The following is a 24,558-nucleotide window of genomic DNA, read 5'->3' as shown; positions in this document are numbered from 1 at the left end:
TTCTCCCCAAATATGAGTTTGATCGGACAATTGAGTTTGTTAAAGTGTGAAGCGTAAAAATGTGGTCATTTTCAAGATTTTGTGGTTTCCCCATAGGGATAACATGGGATGTTTCTGTCATCGCTACGGCTACGCTGTACAAAATATGACTTTGGCTCCCATACTTTTATTTTGGGGATGGCAAATGAGAATTGTGTGCAAAATGTTATGTCATTTGGAAAAACTCTATCACTTTGAACAAACATGGGAGAACACAAGAAAACAGAATCAAGATTACCCCTGCAATAATGCCAAAATTTATGAGCACGTCACGCCAGGAAGTAAGAGCCCATCCTAACACAGAAAAAAGGGTGGGTGAGTGGCTGTGACAGTTTCAGATTCCATGAGATTACGGAGTTTGGTCAAGTTTGCTTGTTGGATCGCATCCCCATCCTCATCATTAGCAGGAATGTAGGTACAGCAGCTCCCTTTTAGTAAAGTGCACACCCCCCCACTGGAGGCTGTTATCTGATCGAGCACGATACGATTTTGAAGTGCTACTGCGCGAAGTGCATGCATCTCCTCTCTCTCTGCCTCGAAAGTAGCTAATGTGTTGATAAAAGCAGTAAATCTATAGCTAAGAGTCTCCATACGCAACATCAATTTACCCACTCCTACACTTGGGAACAATGCAAATAGGACCTTTTCCCCCGTAGTCCAAATTTTATGGTCATCTGGCACGTCAGACCCCCAAACAGCGTCATGAGATGCCAGATCCCTTTGTGTCCTTTGTGTGTGATGTGGTATGCTGGATATTATGTATGAATTATCTGAAGGAATCACAGCTGCGCATCGGCCAACCCATCCCGCCAGAAGACATTCATACATGTAATATCCACAAAGAAACACGTACTCCTCTTTTGGAACGGTCCCTAAAATGTCTGGAACAGTGTAGTAAGGTGCACATGTGGTCTTGGGGCCCGCCTGAGAATTATTCAAGCGGGTGCTCAATTGGGTGTCGTTCACCAGATAAGTGCACGGGACATACACTGTGGAACAATATAAATCAGGGATTTGCCCTACATGGAATGGTTTAAGTTTAGATCCTGGACCGATAGATAAGGTGGATGCAATAGCCTGTGCAAAGCATGTAAATTTAGAGCCAGGTCGAATGTGGACTGGTCCAAAAAGCGGCCCTAGTTTTACATTTTTAGGAGGTCTGATGTGAATCTGAGGTCGGAACTTAATCTTGCGTGGGAGAAGAGGAATCACCTCTCCACGCAGACCAAACTATCCTACTCAGAAGTTTAACATTATCTCTAGAAATTAGAGTGTCAGGTAACATGTTGGATAAATTAGGCACAAGGAGCGGGAGCACGTGTGGAGAGTTGGTTGCCATGGGCATGTGTGTACATACATAACAATTTCTCCGCTTGTGACTGTCGGCTACATATTTAGCATATCGATACCAATAGTTTAGTGTATAGACGGTGGAATGGTTATAAGTGTCTGTGAGAGACTCGATCTTGGATGTGTCGTCATAGTGCAGCGTACGAGACAGCGGTGTCCAAAGCGTCCAGTTTACATTCGAAGTCTATGTAAACGCGCGTCGAACTTGCGCGGCGCGATTTCTGCGTTTTCGCACATATAAGTCACACATATGCAGTGCTGCTGTGACACATACACACACATACAGTGCTGCAGGGACACATATGCAGTACTGCAGGGACACATACGCAGTGCTGCTGTGACACATGCAGTGCTGCTGTGACACATATGCAGTGCTGCTGTGACACACATGCAGTGCTGCTGTGACATATACGCAGTGCTGCTGTGACACATACGCAGTGCTGCTGTGCCACATATGCAGTGCTGCAGGGACACATACGCAGTGCTGCTGTGACACATGCAGTGCTGCAAGGACACATACGCAGTGCTGCTGTGACACATGCAGTGCTGCTGTGACACACATGCAGTGCTGCTGTGACACACATGCAGTGCTGCTGTGACACATGCAGTGCTGCTGTGACATATACGCAGTGCTGCTGTGACACATACGCAGTGCTGCTGTAACACATACGCAGTGCTGCTGTGACACATATGCAGTGCTGCTGTGACACACATGCAGTGCTGCTGTGACATATACGCAGTGCTGCTGTGACACATACGCAGTGCTGCTGTGACACATACGCAGTGCTGCTGTGACATATACGCAGTGCTGCTGTGACACATACGCAGTGCTGCAGGGACACATACGCAGTGCTGCAGGGACACATACGCAGTGCTGCAGGGACACATACGCAGTGCTGCTGTGACACATATGCAGTGCTGCAGGGACACATACGCAGTGCTGCTGTGACCAATACGCAGTGCTGCAGGGACACATACGCAGTGCTGCTGTGACCCATACGCAGTGCTGCTGTGACACATACGCAGTGCTGCTGTGACCCATACGCAGTGCTGCTGTAACACATACGCAGTGCTACTGTGACACATACGCAGTGCTGCAGGGAAACATACGCAGTGCTGCTGTGACACATACGCAGTGCTGCTGTGACACATACGCAGTGCTGCTGTGACACATATGCAGTGCTGTTGTGACACATATGCAGTGCTGTTGTGAACCATATGCAGTGCTGCTGTGACACATATGCAGTGCTGCTGTGACACATATGCAGTGCTGCTGTGACACATATGCAGTGCTGCTGTGACACATATGCAGTGCTGCAGGGACACATACGCAGTGCTGCAGGGACACATACGCAGTGCTGCAGGGACACATATGCAGTGCTGCAGGGACACATACGCAGTGCTGCAGGGACACATATGCAGTGCTGCTGTGACACATATGCAGTGCTGCAGGGACACATATGCAGTGCTGCAGGGACACATATGCAGTGCTGCAGGGACACATATGCAGTGCTGCTGTGACACATATGCAGTACTGCAGGCCCATATGCAGTGCTGCTGTGACACTTATGCAGTACTGCAGGCCCATATGCAGTGCTGCTGTGACACATGCAGTACTGCAGGCCCATATGCAGTGCTGCTGTGACACGTGGCGAAGAGGAGCAGCTGCACATCATCTCATCTCCATTCCGCAGTGATTATAAAGTGAAAATGTTGGTTATCGCTGCCTTGGCCACATCTGTCTCCAACACGTGAACATGAGCTAGTGTGACGCTAGCAGTCCGTGCTGTAACCCGAGCGGGGCCCGCACATTCACTCCAGGGGCCAACGTGGGCTGGGAAACCTGGCCAGGGCTGTTTTATGGGGGCTTTTGCACCTGCTGCAGGAGGTGGAGCTCACATGGCGCTGTAGTGTGTGTGTGTGTGTGTGTGTGTGTGTGTGTGTGTGTGTGTGTGTGTGTGTGTGTGTGTGTGTGTGTGTGTGTGTGTGTGTGTGTGTGTGTGTGTGTGTGTGTGTGTGTGTGTGTGTGTGTGTGTGTGTGTGTGTGTGTGTGTGTGTGTGTGTGTGTGTGTGTGTGTGTGTGTGTGTGTGTGTGTGTGTGTGTGTGTGTGTGTGTGTGTGTGTGTGTGTGTGTGTGTGTGTGTGTGTGTGTGTGTGTGTGTGTGTGTGTGCGTGCGTGCGTGCGTGCGTGCGTGCGTGCGTGCGTGCGTGCGTGCGTGCGTGCGTGCGTGCGTGCGTGCGTGCGTGCGTGCGTGCGTGCGTGCGTGCGTGCGTGCGTGCGTGCGTGCGTGCGTGCGTGCGTGCGTGCGTGCGTGCGTGCGTGCGTGCGTGCGTGCGTGCGTGCGTGCGTGCGTGCGTGCGTGCGTGCGTGCGTGCGTGCGTGCGTGCGTGCGTGCGCGTGCGGATATTGCCAAAACCCTCGCGATACGATTCGTATCATGTTTATCCACAAAGCACTTATTTATAGTTCCATTTTGCTCTAATAACTTACATCCAACTGATCCAAAGAGAAATATATGGAACACATTCTAGTGAAGTATTGTATTTTTCATGGTCTGAACATGCAGCATCTTCTGCACAGATCAGCTTCTGATCAGGTCCACAGCTCCTTCTCTTCTCCAGAGGAGCTTCTGATCAGGTCCACAGCTCCTTCTCACCTCGACCAGAGGAGTTTCTGATCAGGTCCACAGCTCCTTCTCACCTCCAGAGGAGCTTCTGATCAGGTCCACAGCTCCTTCTCTCCTCCAGAGGAGCTTCTGATCAGGTCCACAGCTCCTTCTCTCCTCCAGAGGAGCTTCTGATCAGGTTCACAGCTCCTTCTCTCCTCCAAAGGAGCTTCTGATCAGGTCCACGGCTCCTTCTCTCCTCCAGAGGAGCTTCTGATCAGGTCCACGGCTCCTTCTCTCCTCGACCAGAGGAGCTTCTGATCAGGTCCACGGCTCCTTCTCTCCTCGACCAGAGGAGCTTCTGATCAGGTCCACAGCTCCTTCTCTCCTCGACCAGAGGAGCTTCTGATCAGGTCCACATGACTGAAACATGACTAAACATGACCGAAACATGACCGAAACATGACCGAAACATGACCGAAACATGAGTTAAACATGAGTTAAACATGAGTTAAACATGAGTTAAACATGACCGAAGCATGACCTAAACATGACTTAAACATGACTTAAACATGACTTTAACATGACTTTAACATGACTGAAACATGACCGAAACATGACCGAAGCATGACCGAAACATGACCGAAGCATGACCGAAGCATGACCGAAGCATGACCGAAGCATGACCGAAGCATGACTTAAACATGACTTAAACATGACTTAAACATGACTTAAACATGACTTAAACATGACTTTAACATGACTTTAACATGACTGAAACATGACCGAAGCATGACTGAAGCATGACCGAAGCATGACCGAAACATGACCGAAGCATGACCGAAACATGACCGAAACATGACTTAAAGATGACTTAAACATGACTTAAACATGACTTTAAACATGACCCAAACATGACCCAAACATGACAGATATACGAAACATATATAATGGTCTTTGGTAAATGATCACTAGTGTCTTCATGGTGTATGATACACGAGCACAGGACAATCAGTAATGACTCTGAAGAATGCCCGGGGATCTATCTACCAGCCGTCTGATGTAAACACAGCTTACACATTTACATATTGACATATTTACTGCTCTGCTGGGCCTATTCCGAGTAGGTTAAATAGAGTCCAAACGTCTTGCTTTAACTGATTTGATCTAATCACATTCTCATTTTAGATCATCAGTGATACAGGAGGCTCACTCTGCTCTTCCCTGTTACAATCGATGGAACATGTTTTATTGATCTTCATTAGATTTGACCAAACCAGAAATTTGATGTGATACATTTTATGTTTCGACACAAATTAAATGTGCAATAAACTGAAATTCTCTTTTTGGGGACCCTTGTGACCCTTAGGACATGTCTTCTCTTACTGTCCCTGCAGCGTTATGTCCCTCTGCATGTCTTCTCTTACTGTCCCTGCAGCGTTATGTCCCTCTGCGTGTCTTCTCTTACTGTCCCTGCAGCGTTATGTCCCTCTGCATGTCTTCTCTTACTGTCCCTGCAGCGTTATGTCCCTCTGCATGTCTTCTCTTGATGTCCCTGCAGCGTTATGTCCTTCTGCATGTCTTCTCTTACTGTCCCTGCAGCGTTGTCCTTCTGCATGTCTTCTCTTACTGTCCCTGCAGCGTTATGTCCCTCTGCATGTCTTCTCTTACTGTCCCTGCAGCGTTATGTCCCTCTGCATGTCTTCTCTTATTGTCCCTGCAGTGTTATGTCCCTATGAGCTGTGAATAGGGTTCATATTTTATCTTTATCCGTGTCATTTCAGGCTGAACTCATCTTACACCAAGAACTGTTCAAACAGAGATTGTCCTTTTACCCCAGGTTTTGTCCTCTTCTTGTCTCTGTCCCAGACGCTCAGCTCTTATAGAAGACGCTTATGCACAAAGCTGCAAATCTAACAGTCATTTCTAAAGAAGTGTGAAAGTATTTGATATATTTTAAACGCGGTGCATACGGCAAATCAAGTGATATGGAAAAGTGCCCTTTTTCATGGTAGAGCACCTGTCCTCAAAATGTCTGCGTGTCCCTGGCAGGACGGGGTGCTCTTTAGACAGGGGACATTCCTGGAGGCAGCTGTGCATAACCTGAGTGTGGCCTTGTGTGCAGAGGGACGTATCTTGGTTTATAAAATTTTGTCCCATATGGAAGTTGACAGGGGACCCACACGATGAGGACACTACAGCCGTCCTTACTGTGGACGTCCAGAGGAACTTCCACTTTCTAGTTTGAAACCTTAGATGTCCCTGGAAACATCAGCCATGGCCAACATTAGCATTGGCCAGCGCAGGTTTCATGTTTTCATTAAACTCATCTGAGGACAGTGCCAGATTTGCCCTGGACACTTGCATGTCCCACCTCAGCACCTTGTCTCCAAAGGTCAGGCTAAATCAAGTGGGCACTGAATGTCCCTCTGAAGCCAGTGGTCATCTGCCTGTGGTGGTCATCTGCCCGTCTCATCACCAGAATAAAGGACATCTGCTTATCCCAATATCAAATTATGCAGCATCATTGGATCATTTATACGTTTGTCAACCGGTGCTATTTCCACGGGGACATTTGAGACATGTCCATAGCTCTATACAGCTGCTGCTAGAGGATCAGTGTCAGCAGCACAGCAGACGCCGTACTGCAGCCGCCGCACAGCGCAGATGCCGTACAGCAGACGCCGCACAGCAGTCGCCGCACAGCAGCCACCGCACAGCAGACAACGCACAGCAGCCGCCGCACAGCAGCCGCCGCACAGCAGCCGACGCACAGCAGCCGACGCACAGCAGCCGACGCACAGCAGCCGACGCACAGCAGCCGCCGCACAGCAGCCGCCGCACAGCAGCCGACGCACAGCAGCCGACGCACAGCAGCCGACGCACAGCAGCCGACGCACAGCAGCCGACGCACAGCAGCCGCCGCACAGCAGACGCCGTACAGCAGATGATCTGTGCCAGTGCCACCAAATATAAGAACATTTAAGTCACATTAGTTAGCGCTGAGCAAATCATGACTTTGAAGCTTATAACTTGCTCATGACTTGTAGATTGTAACTTGTTCGAAAGATGAATTCAAGGTAAAAAAAAATAATTTAATCTGTATTTTTAAAAGTTTAAATTATAAAGGGAAAGAAATCCCGCACACTGTCAAACTTGCAAAATAAAAGTTTAATAGTAAAGAGGCAACGTTTCGACGTCTAGGCCTTCGCCAGGCATTGATTGATGATTTTGCCTGCGGCCTTACGAGATTAATAGGCCTCTCGCCAGCTTGTGGCGCTCGGGCCTAATAATAATAACTCATGCGCAAACACGTGTCCCAGCGTGTCAACAAGACACAAGACAAACACGCTGAACGACCGTTAGACACGAGTGAGGGACAACACCACGTTAGACACGAGTGAGGGACAACACCACGTTAGACACGAGTGAGGGACAACACCACGTTAGACACGAGTGAGGGACAACACCACGTTAGACACGAGTGAGGGACAACACCACGTTAGACACGAGTGAGGGACAACACCACGTTAGACACGAGTGAGGGACAACACCACGTATCTGGTGTATGGACAGCACTAGAAGCCTACAGAGTACGTTAGCCTCATAGACTGTAGACTAGATCACATGAAGCTATAGCACAGTCTAGTGCTTTGAAGGAGGAGCTAATGTAATGTAGCCTGAAATGCTACTGCTCTGGCTCCTTTGTGCTGTGGCTCACACCGGGAGAATGGCTCATTGTTCTGAGGCTCCTCACGTCTCCTCGTGGCTCCTCACGCCTCTTCCCACCTCCTCACAGCTCCTCCCTGTGATGGCTGAGTGTCACTTGACCTCTTTGTTTCCTCAGAGCTGTGGCCAGGATGTCCTCGGGCTGCGGATCACTCTGATAATAGACACATTTTGTCTTTGTAAATTTACGACCTGCTTTATTCGTGCACTGTCCTCCAATATCCTGAGGGGCCCGGGAGTGTCCGGGGCTCCATGGCCCTTTGAAGGGTCCTGCCCCCGGGCAGATGGAGCCCAGATGGACAGTAAAGTGAGGGATGTCTTTAAACATTCATGGCACTCTGGTGGTCAGCACATGAAACATTCAATTGCCCTGACAAACATGTGGGGGAGGGGCAGGGAAGGGGCAGGGGAGGGACAGGGGAGGGACAGGACGTGCACGAAGAGCCATTTGGGAACGACACTTATTGGGATTAGTCGTCATGTTAGTGCTGCTGCTGATAATGGACCAGGATGTTACCTTTGGTCTGCACCTACATGTGGACAAACATGAGGACATGAGGACATACTAGGATATGAGAACATACTAGGACATGAGAACGTACTAGGACATGAGAACATACTAGGACATGAGAACACATAATTATGGACATAAATAAGAACATGAGAACATAGGACACAAGAACACATAAGAACATGAGAACATGTTGTTTTAGTTGACTTCATTTACTAGCATTAACATCCTTCTAACTGCAGAAAGGAGAATGCCCGGAGTGCGTAAGCTGCAGTTTTGGGAGTGAGTGGATAGTTTCTTTTCAAAATCAGAATCAGAAAAGGTTTATTTCCATTGTCAAAGAACAGAATTCACAAACATGAACTTTTCCTGGTGATTCAACATAAAACAATGAACAATGATAAAATAAGTCAAAGAGAAAAACAATTTAAATCTGCTTTAGGATAAAAATCTAATAAAAATAGGCTTAATTTACATTTACAGTTGAATGTACAGATATATTGCAGAAAGTGACAGTGAGTGATTAAATTCTGGTGTTTAGTGTTCATGAGTCCAACAGCCAAGGGAGAGAAACTGTTCTAGTGGAGGAGGTTCTGGTCCTGATGGAGCTTCCTGCCTGAGGGGAGTGGCCTCCTGCCTGAGGGAAGTGGCCTCCTGCCTGAGGGGAGGGGCCTCCTGCCTGAGGGGAGGGGCCTCCTGCCTGAGGGGCGTGGCCTCCTGCTGAGGGGAGTGGCCTCCTGCTGAGGGGAGTGGCCTCCTGCAGAGATGAAGTCTGCAGCCGATCACCTTCTCAGCAGAGGGCGCTGTAGTCTCTGTTTGTCCCTGGCTATGGCTCCAGCGTACCACACGGGGATGGAGGAGGTGATGGAGGAGGAGAGGATGGCTGTGAGGGGGGGCCGGGGGACTTTGACTTTCCTGAAGTCCACCATCATCTCCAGTGTCTTCTGGCCGTTGAACTCTAGGTTGTTACAGCTGTTGTGAACTGACCACCTGTTCAGACTCATGTGCTTTTACTTTTTTTAACACAAGTTCTCCACTCCAGCCCTGTCCCTGTCCGCTCCTCAGGCCTGTGCACTGTCCCCTGTGTTGTCCACATCAACCTCCAGCCTTTCCCTGCATCTCCCGGGGCGGTCCCTTCAGGCGGGGCGGTCCCTTCAGCCGTGGCGGTCCCTTCAGGCAAGTCGGGGCGGTCCCTTCAGGCTGGGCGGTCCCTTCAGGCTGGGCGGTCCCTTCAGGCTGGGCGGTCCCTTCAGCCGGGGCGGTCCCTTCAGGCGGGGCGGTCCCTTCAGGCGGGGCGGTCCCTTCAGGCGGGGTCTCATTCGATCAGGGCTGTGGTTCTGGGACCTGCTATAAAAGACCACACACTCTGTCATTTATACACAGCTCTTTATAGATGTGAGATTGCAGCTCCGCCCATGGCAGCTCCGCCCATGGCAGCTCCGCCCATGTCCCTCCAGACTGTACTTTGGCGTTGCCATAGGGATGTGTATCGTGCTATAGTCACTCATTAGACCTGTGGGTTTGAATACGTTGCAGTTAAACTCTACAGAGCCTGGCTCAGGCTACTTAGGGTCTTAATTCCTAAGAGCTGCATAAGAACAACATTCCCCGTGTTTATGTTTATCTACATTTATACATTTCATTAATATCAGTATCATGGTGTTTGAACAGTTTTCACAAATGTTCCTCTGGTCATTTGTTCGTGACAAGTGTCATTGTTCTGTGGTTTATGTGTCACAAACATGTGACGTGAGGCTTTTCTCTTCTTTTGTAATATTATAATATCATATATTTTCCCTCTTCCTCAGAGTGTGTCGTACAGAAGTACACACATATTTATTCTACTTTTTGACAAGTTGACAAGATGTTCCATTTGTTCATTTTTTTCTTTTGAGTACGTGATTAGGTAAATGAAGCTGTTACATTTTCCTTGGCACAAAATAAATGAATGAAGCAAGATCGATTAATTAATCAATCAATCAATCAATCAATCAATCAATAATATATATTACATTACATTACATTACATTACAAACCCCCTGCACTTCAGAGTAACGTCCATGGACATCATTACTATTCAAACTATTCAAATACTCAACTTTACACTTTCCTCTGGACAGAGCTCAGTATGTGGGCGCAGTATGTGGCTCTTGTCAACACGAGCACTGGGGCCTCTGAGGAAGTTTGGCCCCGCCCCAAAAAAGCCATGTGAGCTAAGCTAGCCGCGCTCTGCTGGCTGATAGTGCTCATGTCCGTGCTGCTGCAGCAGGTGTCATAATGCTGCTGCAACAGGTGTCATAATGCAGCAGGTGTCATAATGCAGCAGGAGGAGATGTTATTACACTTTTAAAATAGTTTGAATGATGCGGTTCTAGAGTTATTTATGTTTGAGCTTTGAACACGTCGTGTTTTTATTCCAAGTATTGAGTTCATTTCATTATAACGTTTACATAAAGTGCACTGAGGAATGTGATGGTAATCTAACCCTTCTGCCCCGCGTCCTGAGGGCACAGAGGCGAGGGCGGAGGGGCGAGCGAGGGCGAAGGTGCGAGCGAGGGCACAGGGGTGAGCGAGGGGTGACGGGCGAGTGCGAGGGGCAGAGGGCACAGGGGCGAGGGCTGCATGTAGTGGGTGAGTGGTGTCCTGTTCTCTGGAAAGTGCAGTGGGTTCAACAGTTGTTAATGTTTTCTAGGTGGTGCTGGGCGTGGCCAGCTGCACATTCACAGACACTTTCAGACTAAATGTCCCAATGGTCCTGGCTTTTTACCCCCGTGAGACCCTAAGAGTCTAATGGTTCCAACTGCTCTCTGGTGCTTCTGAGTTCAGTTTAAAGTCTTGAATGTGACATCCCCCTGGGGCACAGCCCCCTGTGACACAGCCCCCTGGGGCACATCCCCCTGGGGCACAGCCCCCTGTGACACAGCCCCCTGGGGCACATCCCCCTGGGGCACAGCCCACTGTGACACATCCCCCTCGGGCACGGGGGCACAGGGGGGGCACATCCCCTTGGGGCACGGGGGCACAGTACAGCCCCCTGGGGCACAGGGGGGGCACAGCCCCCTGGGGTGGGGCACAGCCCCTGTTGCCCCCTGGGGCAAAGGGGGGGCACAGCCCCTGTGGCCCCCTGGGGCACAGGGGGGGCGTGGCCCCCTGGGGCACAGGGGCACATCCCCCTGGGGCACGGCCCCCTGGGGCACAGTCGTTGTGCAGTCCAAACAGCTGGAGCAAACATCCTTGACTTTATCACGCTGCATCCGACTGGACAAATATGAATCCTCCCACGACCGTTTATCCAGAGAAACCAACAATTGAAAGTTTAGAAATAGAATATTGTAATCAGTGTCCAGATGATGGACTGTGACCTCTACGTGGTGCCCTATAATCAGCCACGCTGACCGCAGTGCTGACCGCACGCTGAAAATGCTGTCAAACGTTGTTCACCTGTTAGAAAACTGGACAACACAAAACCTTATGCTCAAGTTTTAGTTTTGGGTTTTAGTTTTTTAGCATTTCAGTTCAGTTCAGCTACATTTGCTTTTAGAAAAACTTAGAAATATGAGTTTGAGGCAGAGAAAACCAGACTGTCAATCACAGGAAGTTATACATCATTTTAAAGATCATTTTCTCAACAAAATGAATATGTCATTGATTTACATGGAATAATTTGCCCCAAGAAGCAATTGCCAATAATTTGTCATATATTTCTTACTTGTTCAAACCCAAATCTGAATGACACGAATGTATGAGAGAATGTGGCAGCAGGAGGCAGACTGTTGGAGAGGATGTGGCAGCAGGAGACAGACTGTTGGAGAAGATGTGGCAGCAGGAGACAGACTGTTGGAGAAGATGTGGCAGCAGGAGGCAGACTGTTGTAGAGGATGTGGCAGCAGGAGGCAGACTGTTGTAGAGGATGTGGCAGCAGGAGGCAGACTGTTGGAAAGGAGTTGGCAGCAGGAGACAGACTGTTGGAGAAGATGTGGCAGCAGGAGGCAGACTGTTGAAGAGGATGTGGCAGCAGGAGACAGACTGTTGGAGAAGATGTGGCTGCAGGAGACAGACTGTTGGAGAAGATGTGGCAGCAGGAGGCAGACTGTTGGAGAGGATGTGGCAGCGGGAGACAGACTGTTGGAGAAGATGTGGCAGCAGGAGGCAGACTGTTGGAGAGGATGTGGCAGCGGGAGGCAGACTGTTGTTATCATGTTCTTTCATTTAAAAAATAAAAACATTTAAATGAAAAACAAAAGAAATATAACTCGAGAGTGAACAGCATGTTCTAAGATAAAAGGCAGATGAATATTGCAAGTTAACATATTTTAAGATCATCGGTATAAAATAACGATGTACATAGTTTCAAAAGGACTATTTGAAGATATTGTCACATTTACCCCAGAAAAGTTAAATGATTGACCTGTGGCTCCATTCTCATTCTATGTAAAGATAAACTCTGGATGTACAATAGTTTTTTGTAACCGCAGCAGACATAGAGCCTTCTTCCTATAGCGGGCGGGGCTCATTGTGGCGGGCGGGGCTCATTGTAACCACAGTATCCTTTACATTGTTGGTCTCCTAAATGTGTCACGCTAACTCTTTCTCAGCTGCACTTCCCTGTGTCTGACACAGATGCACTGCCACTGTCCAAGTGTGGTGTCCAAGTGTGTTGTCCGGGTGTGTTGTCCAGTGTGTTGTCTTTGCTGCTCAGGCTCTGTTAGTGTCTTTATGTCCTTCTTGTATTGAAGGACTTACATTGCTGAAGCTCATGAATGGTTATGGTCAAAGCAGCAGTTTGTGAATACATTTGTGCTGGTTGTTTTATGATTTTGCATTGTGTTATATCTGTATATTATGTTACAAATGATTTATGAGTTTTTGTAAACGGCCATGTTCATGTGCTGGCTGCTATGGCAACCAGAGGGAGAGCTAGCAGTGAGTTCCTTCAGTGTAGCTCCACGCTTCAGACCGTGAAGTACAGAAATGGCTGAGGGACGACAGAGAGAGTGTTTGAGCTCAGAAGAATCTGTGAAGACGAGAGATGCAATCTGTCGGGCTAATAAACAAACACAGGTGTAGAGGCGGGCAGGGCTGTTGGCGCTCACGCCCCAGGTTTGATGCGGCCTCTTGGAAACAACAGGAGGGTGGGGTGACTAAGAGTTGCTCAAGTTCTCAAATGGGCTATGGGATAAGAGTCAGGATGTGTCCCTGATCCTCTTGAACATGCTGTGATGAGGCCCCTTCTTAAGAAACAAACTTGATACTGCTTATATCCAATTTTAGACCTGTTTCTAACTTGTCTTTTATTTCTAAAGTTCTTGAGAAAGTGTTTTTTATGCAACTGCAACAGTTTTCAGAAAACAACTTTTATTCTCAAAAAAGTCCAGTCTGGGTTCAGATCCCGACACAGAATCTGCACTGCTCAAAGTGCACAGTGACATTGCCCGGTCTGTGGTTGCTAAGCGCCCGTTGTCCTTGTTCTGTTTAGATTTAACTGCGCCTTTTGATTCAGTCGACCAATTAATTCTGTCGTCTCGCCCTAAACATGATGTTGTCTCTGTAGCACTGGTTTAAGTCTTATTTGACCAACAGAAGCTTTTCTGTCTCGATTGGGGACCCGTCCTCCTCTGCTGCCTCGCTGCTCTGTGGAGGGCCCCAGGGCACTTCTGCATGTTTTTTACCTTCAGTCACCAGAATGAAAGAATGAGAGTTCCACTTCCTGCTTCCGAAGACTGCAGACACTTTCCAGTTGCTTTCTTTCTTTCTTTAGCTTTTTAATCAGTTTTGTCTTCCAAACATTCTTGGTTATGACTTTTTTAAGTAAACCAAGGATTTTAAGATTTTTTTTTACAGTTTTAACAACATGTCTGACGAGCCAGCGACATGTCCGGGAGAAGAAGGGAAACAAACTGTGAACGCTGTTGGAAATATCAACGAGAAATTAATGAGCTAAAAACATAGATATTTGCTTTAGGATCTGAAAAAGGACTCCAAAATACAATTCCAGTGTCATCCAGTGGTAAGAAGTCCACATTTTTTACAAGAAAAACAGCTACTTTCAACCTAATACAGAGTGACTCTGTGTCATTCCCAAAACTATCTAAAGACCAGAAAGATCAGGATGTAGCTTGTAACAAACTTGGTGCAAAGCCTAAATGACACAAAGATAACGTAATGTCACCTAAAATACAGCTTACAAACAGATTTTTGATAGGTCTTTCCTGGTTCAAGACGGAACGATAAGTCACGTGACGCATGAAAAAATTAAAACACATTCTTTTCCAAGCGCCACTGTTTCTGAGAAGTCCTCACTCCTTCATAATGTTTTGGCCAAACATGGAGGAGTTAAACCGCTGATTGTGCTCATGGTGCAGTGGATATACGGCAAGAACAGACTGAAGTTTTGAAAAGAGACTTCTTGAAGTTATTCCACGTGCTGATGAAATGGAAATCAAGTGGAACTCTTCTAAACATCGACAGGAAGAGAAACACGTTTAGCTTCAGCTGAACACATGGCTGTCCAAAGAGTGTGCACCTAGAGGACTGCACTACACTGAGAACTTCTATCTATTCTGGAAACGAGAGGACCTGTTTAAACATTGCTGGCAAAGCTATAACATCTCATTGGAGACGAGCTGTTGGTGTAGCCCTGTCGCTTTTAAACACAGAGGCACTCCAGACATGTGGTGCTAGTTGTAGTCCTGAGTAGATGTTTTGTGAAAAATGAAAGCGCTGTTAATGTTTTTGCTTTGCTACATTCCTGTTCGTCATCAAATTTAGCTCATAATATAATACTGACATTTACTATATATATTGTAATTTCCACTCATGAATCTATGTGTTTGTTTCTCTGCAGCTTTATGAACTGGACGCAGACCCAAAGAGGAAGGAGTTTCTTGATGACCTCTTCAGCTTCATGCAAAAAAGAGGTATGCTACTGTATCTTCACCTCGGCCAGTCAGAGTGGCCAGTCAGAGTGGCCAGTCAGAGTGGCCAGTCAGAGTGGCCAATGCTTTCCCTCTTTCCAACCTTTTTTTTTGCTCTATTTATTGTAGAAAAGATTCAGTTGTTTCATTTGGATTGTTTTTTTTTTTTAAACTATAAGTTTTGACTCTCATCCAAGAGTCATTCTCAAGCTGCGAATCAAGACCGGGAACTCAGATATTTATCCTACTCAGGGTAGGCCCTGCCCACCGGGCGGAACCTCCTGATTAAAAGGTGTTATTGGTTTCACCAGAAACTAAACCTTCAGCCATCAGCCTCCTATTGTCCCTGGCTCACTCTCTCTCCTCCCTGTGTAACTGATGAGCATCCGAATGCTCTGGGCGTCGACCTCTCCAGGGATTCAAAATTCCATTATAAAAAACAGGAAGGTTGGATCTTAAACCCCCCATTCCCATTTAATGATGGTGTTTCTTTTTGAACACAGTTTGTCTCTTGAACTCTTTATCTTCATCTTTTGTCCTGCCCAGAATCTTCTCTCCTCACTGTCTTTGATCGAGTGGTTTGTAGTTTTAAGATGAAGATGCACGGCGCTCTGTGGTCCTGAACTCCAGTGTTTGTCGTGCTCATAAAGCCTCTGGTGCAGTGGCTCTTTAGTCTCACTATGTGGCTCTTTAGTCTCACTATGTGGCTCTTTAGTCTCACTATGTGGCTCTTTAGTCTCATTATGTGGCTCTCTTTAGTCTCACTATGTGGCTCTTTAGTCTCACTATGTGGCTCTCTTTAGTCTCACTATGTGGCTCTTTAGTCTCACTATGTGGCTCTTTACAGCTTTATTCACTGCATTGGACAGAATAAACTACATTGTTCTGTTTTTGTGTTGCATCTTGTCTTTAGGATGAACCGGTTTTTGTCTTAGTGTTTCCCGGTTTAAAATAAACAGGGATTTTGTGTTGTCTAAAGATTCTTTGCAGTTTTTCAGACAGTCCCGAGACATAAGGGATAGAAACACCCTTCTTTCTCTGTTCTGTTTCCCTTTTGTCCCTTTTGTCCTGCTATACATGAGGTCATCTGGGTCCAATTGGAGATGCTTCATATTGTCTACAAAAAATATGTGTTTTCCACATGATGTTCCGAGTTCCCCACCAATGGTGCCACATTGTGTGTGATGGAATCTGTGCTGGACTATCGCTTTGGATCGCTTTCATCTGCTGCGTGCTGATGAGGGATAGCGGGAAGAGGAGAGGAGGCGGCCTGGCTGTGTTTGTGAACTGCACAGTGAAGGAGCAGCTGTGTAACAAAGGCATTAAACTGTATTATCTATAGTCCTCACATGTGATGCAAGTTACAGCCCATATTAAAGAGCAAACCCTATGCAATCCATGCAATCCAAAATACTGTTTCTCAAGTAACTTGCCATAGACCACTAGGGGGCACAAGTACTTTGTAGGGGATTGTAGAAGAGAAAAAATGTATATTTTTTATATATATTCATTGTGGAAAGTAAGTATTTGAACACCCTGCAATTCCCCCTAAATTCTCCCTCTTAGAAATGGAGCGTCTGAAATGTTCATGGTAGGTGCATTTCCACTGTGAGAGACACACATTGTATGGTTTTTAAATCATTTATTTGTCTGTTATTGCTGCAAATAAGTATTTGAACACCCGCCTATCAGCAAGAATTCTGGCTCTCAAAGACCTGTTCATCTGCCTTTAAAAAGTCAACCTCTACTCCACTTATTAATCTACAGTGTGTACAGTGTGTACAGAAAGTATTCAGACCCTAAAAATGTTCACTCTTAAATGCAGCCGTTTGCTAAAGTCAAAGACGTTCATTTTATTTCTCATAAAGGAACACACAGCACCCTCAGCATCGTAACAACAACAACAACAACAACAACAACAACAACAACAACAACAACAACAGAAAGATAGAAATGTTTCCAAATGTATTTAAAAAAAAAAAAACTGAACTATCACATGGTCATAAGTATTCAAAGTACTCTTTTGAGCTAGTACAGCCATTTTTGGGGATCCTCTCCAGTTCCATCAGGTTGGATAGTGAATGTTAATAGAAAGCCATTTTCACTTGAGTTTAGGTCGGGGCTCTGGGCCGGTCAAGAATGGTCAGAGAGTTGTTCTGAAGCCACCGCTTTGTTAGCTGTGTGCTTAGGGTCATTGTCTTGTTGGAAGGTGAACCATCGGTCCAGTCTGAGGTCCTGTCCCTGAGGTCCTGTCCCTGTGGTCCTGTCCCTGTGGTCCTGTCCCTGAGGTCCCTGTGGTCCTGTCCCTGTGGTCCTGTCCCTGAGGTCCTGTCCCTGAGGTCCTGTCCCTGAGGTCCTGTCCCTGAGGTCCTGTCCGAGGTCCCTGAGGTCCTGTCCCTGAGGTCCTGTCCCTGAGGTCCTGTCCCTGTGGTCCTGTCCCTGAGGTCCCTGTGGTCCTGTCCCTGTGGTCCTGTCCCTGTGGTCCTGTCCCTGAGGTCCCTGTGGTCCTGTCCCTGTGGTCCTGTCCCTGAGGTCCTGTCCCTGAGGTCCTGTCCCTGAGGTCCTGTCCCTGAGGTCCTGTCCGAGGTCCCTGAGGTCCTGTCCCTGAGGTCCTGTCCCTGAGGTCCTGTCCCTGTGGTCCTGTCCCTGAGGTCCCTGTGGTCCTGTCCCTGTGGTCCTGTCCCTGAGGTCCCTGTGGTCCTGTCCCTGTGGTCCTGTCCGAGGTCCCTGTGGTCCTGTCTCTGTGGTCCTGTCCCTGAGGTCCTGTCCCTGAGGTCCTGTCCCTGTGGTCCTGTCCCTGAGGTCCTGTCCCTGCAACTGAAGGACACGCCCACAGCACCATGTCTCACTGTGGGGATTGTATTTGGCATTACCTGGTTAGCTTAGAATTAATACCAAAAAGCATAGTTAGGCCCGAGCGCCACAAGCTGGCGAGAGGCCTATTAGTCCCGTAAGGCCGTGCAAAGCACGGCTGCGAAAGTGCGCACGTAGTGCCCACGAAATCGAGCGCGAAGTGCTCGCCCACTTCCAAACACTCACTAACGCACTCTTCCACTCATGCACGCCCCGTGCATACTAATTAGTAGTAGGAAAATGGAACATTACCGTTGTTAACCGGCGAAGCCCGTTCAAAAGTGCGCACTAAACGAGCACATTACATTGGGATCCCCATATAAAGCACTCATTTGCGCTAAGTAGCTCACGAATACGTTCCCCATCTCTTGCATGTTCCGTGCATATAAGCATGTATTGCAAAAATTGAACATTATTACTCTATAGAGGGCCAAAAACACAAAGTGGGCGGAGTCCACTCAAAATTAACGAACGTACCCGTCAGTGACCAGGGACCCACACCATGAGGTAGGAAAGCGCGAGCGAAAATGCATAGTTTATGATATTTGAAAAATGGGAAACATTGTTTTCGCATCGGAATATTCTTCTTCTTTCTTCTTTCTTCTTTCTTCTTTCTTCTTTCTTCTTTCTTTCTTTCTTTCTTTCTTCTCGGGACCAACCCCCCTATTTTTCACCCAGTGAACATTGACGAAAAGTCACAAAAATTTGCACACCTCTAAAAATCGTGCCTCTCTACATTCTGGCTATATCCCTTTTCTAAAATAAAACAAATTGGCACGTCAGCGCCCCCAAATGTACCAAAAATGCATTGAGGGATGGGAAATGACCGAAAAAAAATCTGATTGTAGAATCATGAAATTTGGCGCAGAGGTAGATGGTGACAAGAGAAGTAAAAAAATTATTACGGCAACGCGGTCCACCCAACCAAATGTTGGCCATATTGCTTCAAAAATGGCTAAGCATGACCTAAAAAGCTGAAATTTGGTGAAAATGCTACTGAGGAGTGGGACATCAAAAGTTATTCAAATTACACTGATACCTGTCACGGTCTCTGTGCAGCGAAGCCGCAAACTGTAGCTAGAATTTCAGAAATCTCCCAAATTTAACATTTCTGCCGTTTGCGCAGATAAAACTCCGAATTGCGTCAAATTAGAATCAGTTGTTAAACTCTTTGCCCTAAACCTACTTGAAGTGAAATAAATTAATTTGGCGCCACAGCGCCCCCTACAGATTTTATATGGAGGTTAAATGTTCAGTTTTGCGAAATTATATGAAATTTGACACACAACATAATTTTGGCATCCCCATCAAAAAAGTCAATGAGACCCATGTCATAATTGTTATGGCTTTGCCGTAGCGATGACCAAAACCTCCCATGTTATTCCAATGGGGAAATCGCCAGAACATGTTTACACTTTAGACTTTCACGAACTCCTCCCAGGGCGTTAGCCCTATTATAAACGTCACAAAGGCGCCGGTTCAGCTGGCAGCCCGGTTCAGCTGGCAGCCCGGTGCAACGCTCCGCTCTTTTTTCACACTTTTTTCACACTTATGTGCTTTATCTTTTGTATTTTGTAAATATTTTTTCTACTTTAGTTGTACGATCAGGACACGCGCTGGAATCGCTTAATTCAACTTGTTTCGACTTTGTTCGGCTGGATTATTGAGTGTTTTTCGTTGTCGTCGTGATGTGCGCTAGCTCTGAGCTAGCCCCCCCGGCCCCACCGCGCTCCTCGGCCACAGCCGCCGTATGGATCGGCGCTGGTGCGTTTATACAAAGGAGGAACTCATGAAACTGCGGAAAACCATCGTCTTACCCGGAGATCGTCACGTTATCCCGGCGGACATCCTAATTTTCCCCCTCCATCCCTTGTTGGGAAATGGGAGGTTTTGTCTATAGGAGTTTTTGTTTATAAGAGTTCTTCTATTGAGAGTGTTTTTTAAACTTCCTATATTCTGTTATCTGTCCTTTTCCTCTGTATCTACCTGCGTTGTATCAATGAAATTTCCCCATGTGTGGACAATAAAGGATTATCTTATCTTATCTTATCTATTAACCTGAAATTTGGTGAGACTCATCTTCAGGTGTGGACCATCAAAAGTTATGCACATTTTTATTCAAAGAGTCACGGTCTCTGTGCGGCTAAGCCGCACATTTTGCCAAGAATTCAAAATAAAATTGCTTTTTGATGGTAAAACAAAGGGGAGAAGATGTGACAGCGTCACAGATTCAGCAGTAGGCGTAATAAAAGGACAATTGGGGCGCATTAGCGCCCCCTCCTCTTGCGGCGTGGCGGTGGCGTGGCGAGGGCCGATCATTGCTGCTTGCGGCTATATTTATTATTATTATAGTTTTTCATGGTCAAATTTTGCCACAACTCGGGCATTTTTGACCCCCTAACATTGATGAATGTCTCACATGGGGTCATAGGTCACACATGGGGACATAAGATAAGATAAGATATTCCTTTATTGTCCCACATGGGGAAATTTCATTGGTGCAACGCAGGTAGATCCAGAGGCAGATACAGAAGAACAGATCACTTATAGGAAGTCTGAAAAACACTTTCAGTAGAATATCTCCTATAAATAAAAACTCCCATAGACACATAAATAAATAAATACCATTGCGTGTGATCACGACAGTAATTGCACATGAATATGTGTCACGACAACACATAGATTGCACATGAATTTCACAGTAATTGCCCATGAATTTCACAGTAATTGCACATACGACAGAATTGCACATCAGTATTAGGTTAGGTCAGTATTGCGACGGGATAACGTGACGATCTCCGGGTAAGACGACTGTTCTCCGCAGTTTCATGAGTTCCTCCTTTGTGTAAACGCGGTACGGCGCCGGCCGGGGGGCGGGGCCGGAGCCGGGGGGCGGGGCCGGAGCCGGGGGGCGGGGCCGGAGCCGGGGGACTCAGAGCCAAGACACATCGCAACGACACGACGAAAACACTCAATAGGTTACACATGGGGTCATAGGTCACACATGGGGACATAGACGCGATCGGCTCGGCCCTAACTCCAAGGTTGTGGAGGTTGTGAGAACGCCCGTCGCAACAGTGTCGACTAGTTGAAAAAACATGAAACGCTTAATCTTTGGCCTAGGCACATGAGACTTGGGACAGTGATAGAGCTACCTTTGACCTCTGACGAGTAAAACGCATCTGGCAGCATCGCTCTATGATAAACAGGAATCAGGAATAAACATGTTGAATCAAAGTGGCACCGCCACGCTTGACTTTTTTTTTTTAAATTCGTACTTGTCCTAGGTTTTTTGTCCGATCGAGCTCAAAACAAAACCTTTTGCATCTAAAGACATTGAAATTTAATAAATATTCAAAAGAATGTTGATATTCTTTACGGTCTCTGCGTAACACGCCCTCAAAAACGGCTTAATTTCCTGTTTTTTCAAGGACAAGTCATGCCTATTGGAATTGATCTACGGAGCTCATATTTCACTCACTAATGTGTTTTTATGTCTGATTGGAAATAAATAATACCATGTAATAAATTTACTCTATAGCGCCCCCTACCCATTGTGTGAAAAACTCAACATTGTCTGATTTGTTTGAAACTCATGGTTTATATTCTCCTCGAGACGCCATGAAAAAAGTGCATTGCAGATATTGTGTATTTTCACAATTGGCCAGCAGAGGCGCAATGAATGCCTTCACTTCCTCTTCCGCTTTAATTTTGATGGGACATTTCCTCTCGTGCCGCATTAGAATTATTATTCTTTAGACTTGCACAACTCGGTAGGGGGAGAGAGGGAGGGAGATTGTAGGATTGTTGACGCGTTTCCACTCTGTAGCCCGGGTCATTTTGTAGTCTCACTCCATTTTTGTAGTGCGCACACTGCACTTCTCAGCCTTTGGAAGGAGGAGTGCCTGCTACAAAGGATTGTGGGACTAGTAGTTCTAGGGATAAAAATGCTATAACAATTGGAAATTAATAAGAATGAATTTGAACTGTTTGGCGGGCCGGATTAAAACTTCTGGGGGGCCGGATGTGGTCCCCGGGCCTTATGTTTGACACCCCTGTTTTAGAGCAATGGCTCAGTGAGAGTTTGACATCATGTGGTATATTCATGACATGACAGAAGAGTGACATAATGGATGACAATAGCATAGCAACAAAAAAATGTAATTAATGTTATTGCATGTTAGAGTGAGGCCTTAACCTTAACTCTGGACTTAACTTTGAGCCATTCTATACAATTACTCACGATTGTAAAGTAACAGACATTTTCTCTATGACAGGATTTGTGTTTATTATGTCATGGGGCAAATGATTACTAAATGTGTTTGTATTACATGTTTTGGATTCATTATAATATATGTTGCATATAAGCAAAGTACAAATAGATAACATCAATACAAACATTTTAGGTGTTTTCTGTGCGTTCAAAGTGACACTACAGCATATGTAAATGTGTATAAAGACTTGTTTCAAAGCCGTGGTGGTGTGTTCAGGGACCCCGGTGAACCGCATCCCCATCATGGCCAAGCAGGTGCTGGACCTGTACATGCTGTACCGCCTGGTCACAGAGAAGGGCGGCCTGGTGGAGGTCATCAACAAGAAGCTGTGGAGAGAGATCACCAAAGGCCTGAACCTGCCCACGTCCATCACCAGTGCCGCCTTCACGCTGCGCACACAGTCAGTCGTCCTTACACTCGCACTCCATGATAGAAGTGTATTTATCACACAGCGTGGCATTTGCATGTTCTCCCTCTGATCTTCAGGCCTCTTCATGCTCAGTGACCCTGTCTGAACGTGCTGGTCTGTAGTGAGCAGAGGAGGAGCTCCTTGGCTTTCATTTTGGGAAATTTCATTGGTAGAATATGTGTCTCCAGTTGCTACAAGGAGCGCTCTGATTGGCCCAAATGCTCCATTCACAAACTCTCACATTTAACTTCAGCTGTCGGGGGACTACAGGCCAAAAATTGCCTTTTGGCTAATTCTGGCATTATTACAGAAATGTTCATGAATGTGCACTGTCCCTGAAATAGATTAATACACTTCATATCAAACAGCTCTTCACTATGTTTATTTCACTCATTCAGTGACTCACTCAGTTTTGAGCTACTATTAGGACAGCTTAGCTTGTAGCCACGTGTAACGCTCTCCATAAGACTCTTTATTCCTTTTAGGAGATCACATAAGCTCCATGACACTTTTATTGGATAGTTAATTGATGATATATGCACTAAATCATACGTACGAATGAAAATACGTATGATATAAACAGCCTTTTGTGATGAAAGTCCAATAGAAAACGTTGTCTTGCAGATACATGAAGTACTTGTACCCGTATGAATGTGACAAACGTGGCCTGAGCAACCCCAATGAGCTGCAGGCTGCCATCGACAGCAACCGCAGGGAAGGCCGTCGGCAGAGCTTTGGCACCAGCCTCTTCACCTACTCTCCTAATGGCACCCCCACCATGCTTTCCTCCTCTAAAATCCCTGCCCCTGCTGTGGGCATGTCTGTGGCCATGGGCACCAATGGATCCACATTCACGCCCATCCAGAAGATCAAGAAAGGTAATCCCACGTACATTTAAAAGGGCGGCTTAGGTCCTGTTTGTACGTCATTGACGCTGGTCTTCTGTGGGTGCAGAGGAGGGCAGCCAGCTGCTGCACAGTGTGGGCATGGTACGTCTACCTGCTGCGACGCTGGCCGGTCACTCGGCGGCCGCGGTGCAGGCTGCCCACGCGGCCATGGCTGCACAAGTGGCAGCTCTGGAGCAGCTCAGGGACAAACTGGAAACAGGAGAACCTCCAGAGAAGAAGATGGCTCTGCCTGCAGAAGACCACCACAGACTCCTCCAGAGAGCTCTGCAGCACAACCTGCTGGCCATGAGCCAACTGCCCATGAACATCCGCATCAACCACCAGAGCACAGGTATGTCCCCTCCCCCACCAGAGCACAGGTATGTCTGCTCCCCCACCAGAGCACAGGTTTGTCCCCTCCCTTACCAGACCACAGGTATGTCTGCTCCCCTACCAGAGCACAGGTATGTCTGCTCCCCCACCAGAGCACAGGTATGTCTGCTCCCCACCAGAGCACAGGTACGTCTGCTCCCCTACCAGAGCACAGGTATGTCTGCTCCCCTACCAGAGCACAGGTATGTCTGCTCCCCCACCAGAGCGTAGGTATGTCCCCTCCCCCACCAGAGCGCAGGTATGTCCCCTCCCCCACCAGAGCACAGGTATGTCCCCTTCCCCACCAGAGCACAGGTATGTCTGCTCCCCACCAGAGCACAGGTACGTCTGCTCCCCTACCAGAGCACAGGTATGTCTGCTCCCCTACCAGAGCACAGGTATGTCTGCTCCCCCACCAGAGCGTAGGTATGTCCCCTCCCCCACCAGAGCGCAGGTATGCCCCCTCCCCCACCAGAGCACAGGTATGTCCCCTTCCCCACCAGAGCACAGGTATGTCTGCTCCCCTACCAGAGCACAGGTATGTCCCCTCCCCCACCAGAGCACAGGTATGTCCCCTCCCCCACCAGAGCACAGGTATGTCCGCTCCCCCACCA

The 24,558-nt window shown here is 47.3% G+C and overlaps 1 protein-coding gene across 1 annotated transcript in view; it reads left to right on the top strand.

Moving 5' to 3' along the window:
* The window catches only part of arid3a (AT-rich interactive domain 3A), a 42,253-nt gene that overhangs the window by 6,989 nt on the left and 10,706 nt on the right, over positions 1-24,558 (top strand). The window contains exons 3-6 of the mRNA XM_072439225.1: positions 15,080-15,152; positions 22,493-22,676; positions 23,310-23,563; positions 23,640-23,924. Coding sequence (XP_072295326.1) covers positions 15,080-15,152; positions 22,493-22,676; positions 23,310-23,563; positions 23,640-23,924 — 796 coding nt within the window. The remainder of the gene's footprint in view (positions 1-15,079; positions 15,153-22,492; positions 22,677-23,309; positions 23,564-23,639; positions 23,925-24,558) is intronic.

Source organism: Eucyclogobius newberryi, unplaced genomic scaffold (genome assembly GCF_026437365.1).
Source record: "Eucyclogobius newberryi isolate DKJ021-1_F unplaced genomic scaffold, fEucNew1.0.hap1 SCAF_9, whole genome shotgun sequence".
Lineage (NCBI taxonomy): Eukaryota > Metazoa > Chordata > Actinopteri > Gobiiformes > Gobiidae > Eucyclogobius > Eucyclogobius newberryi.
The sequence above is the reverse complement of the archived record's forward strand: the minus strand, read 5'-3'. Positions and strand labels throughout refer to the sequence as shown.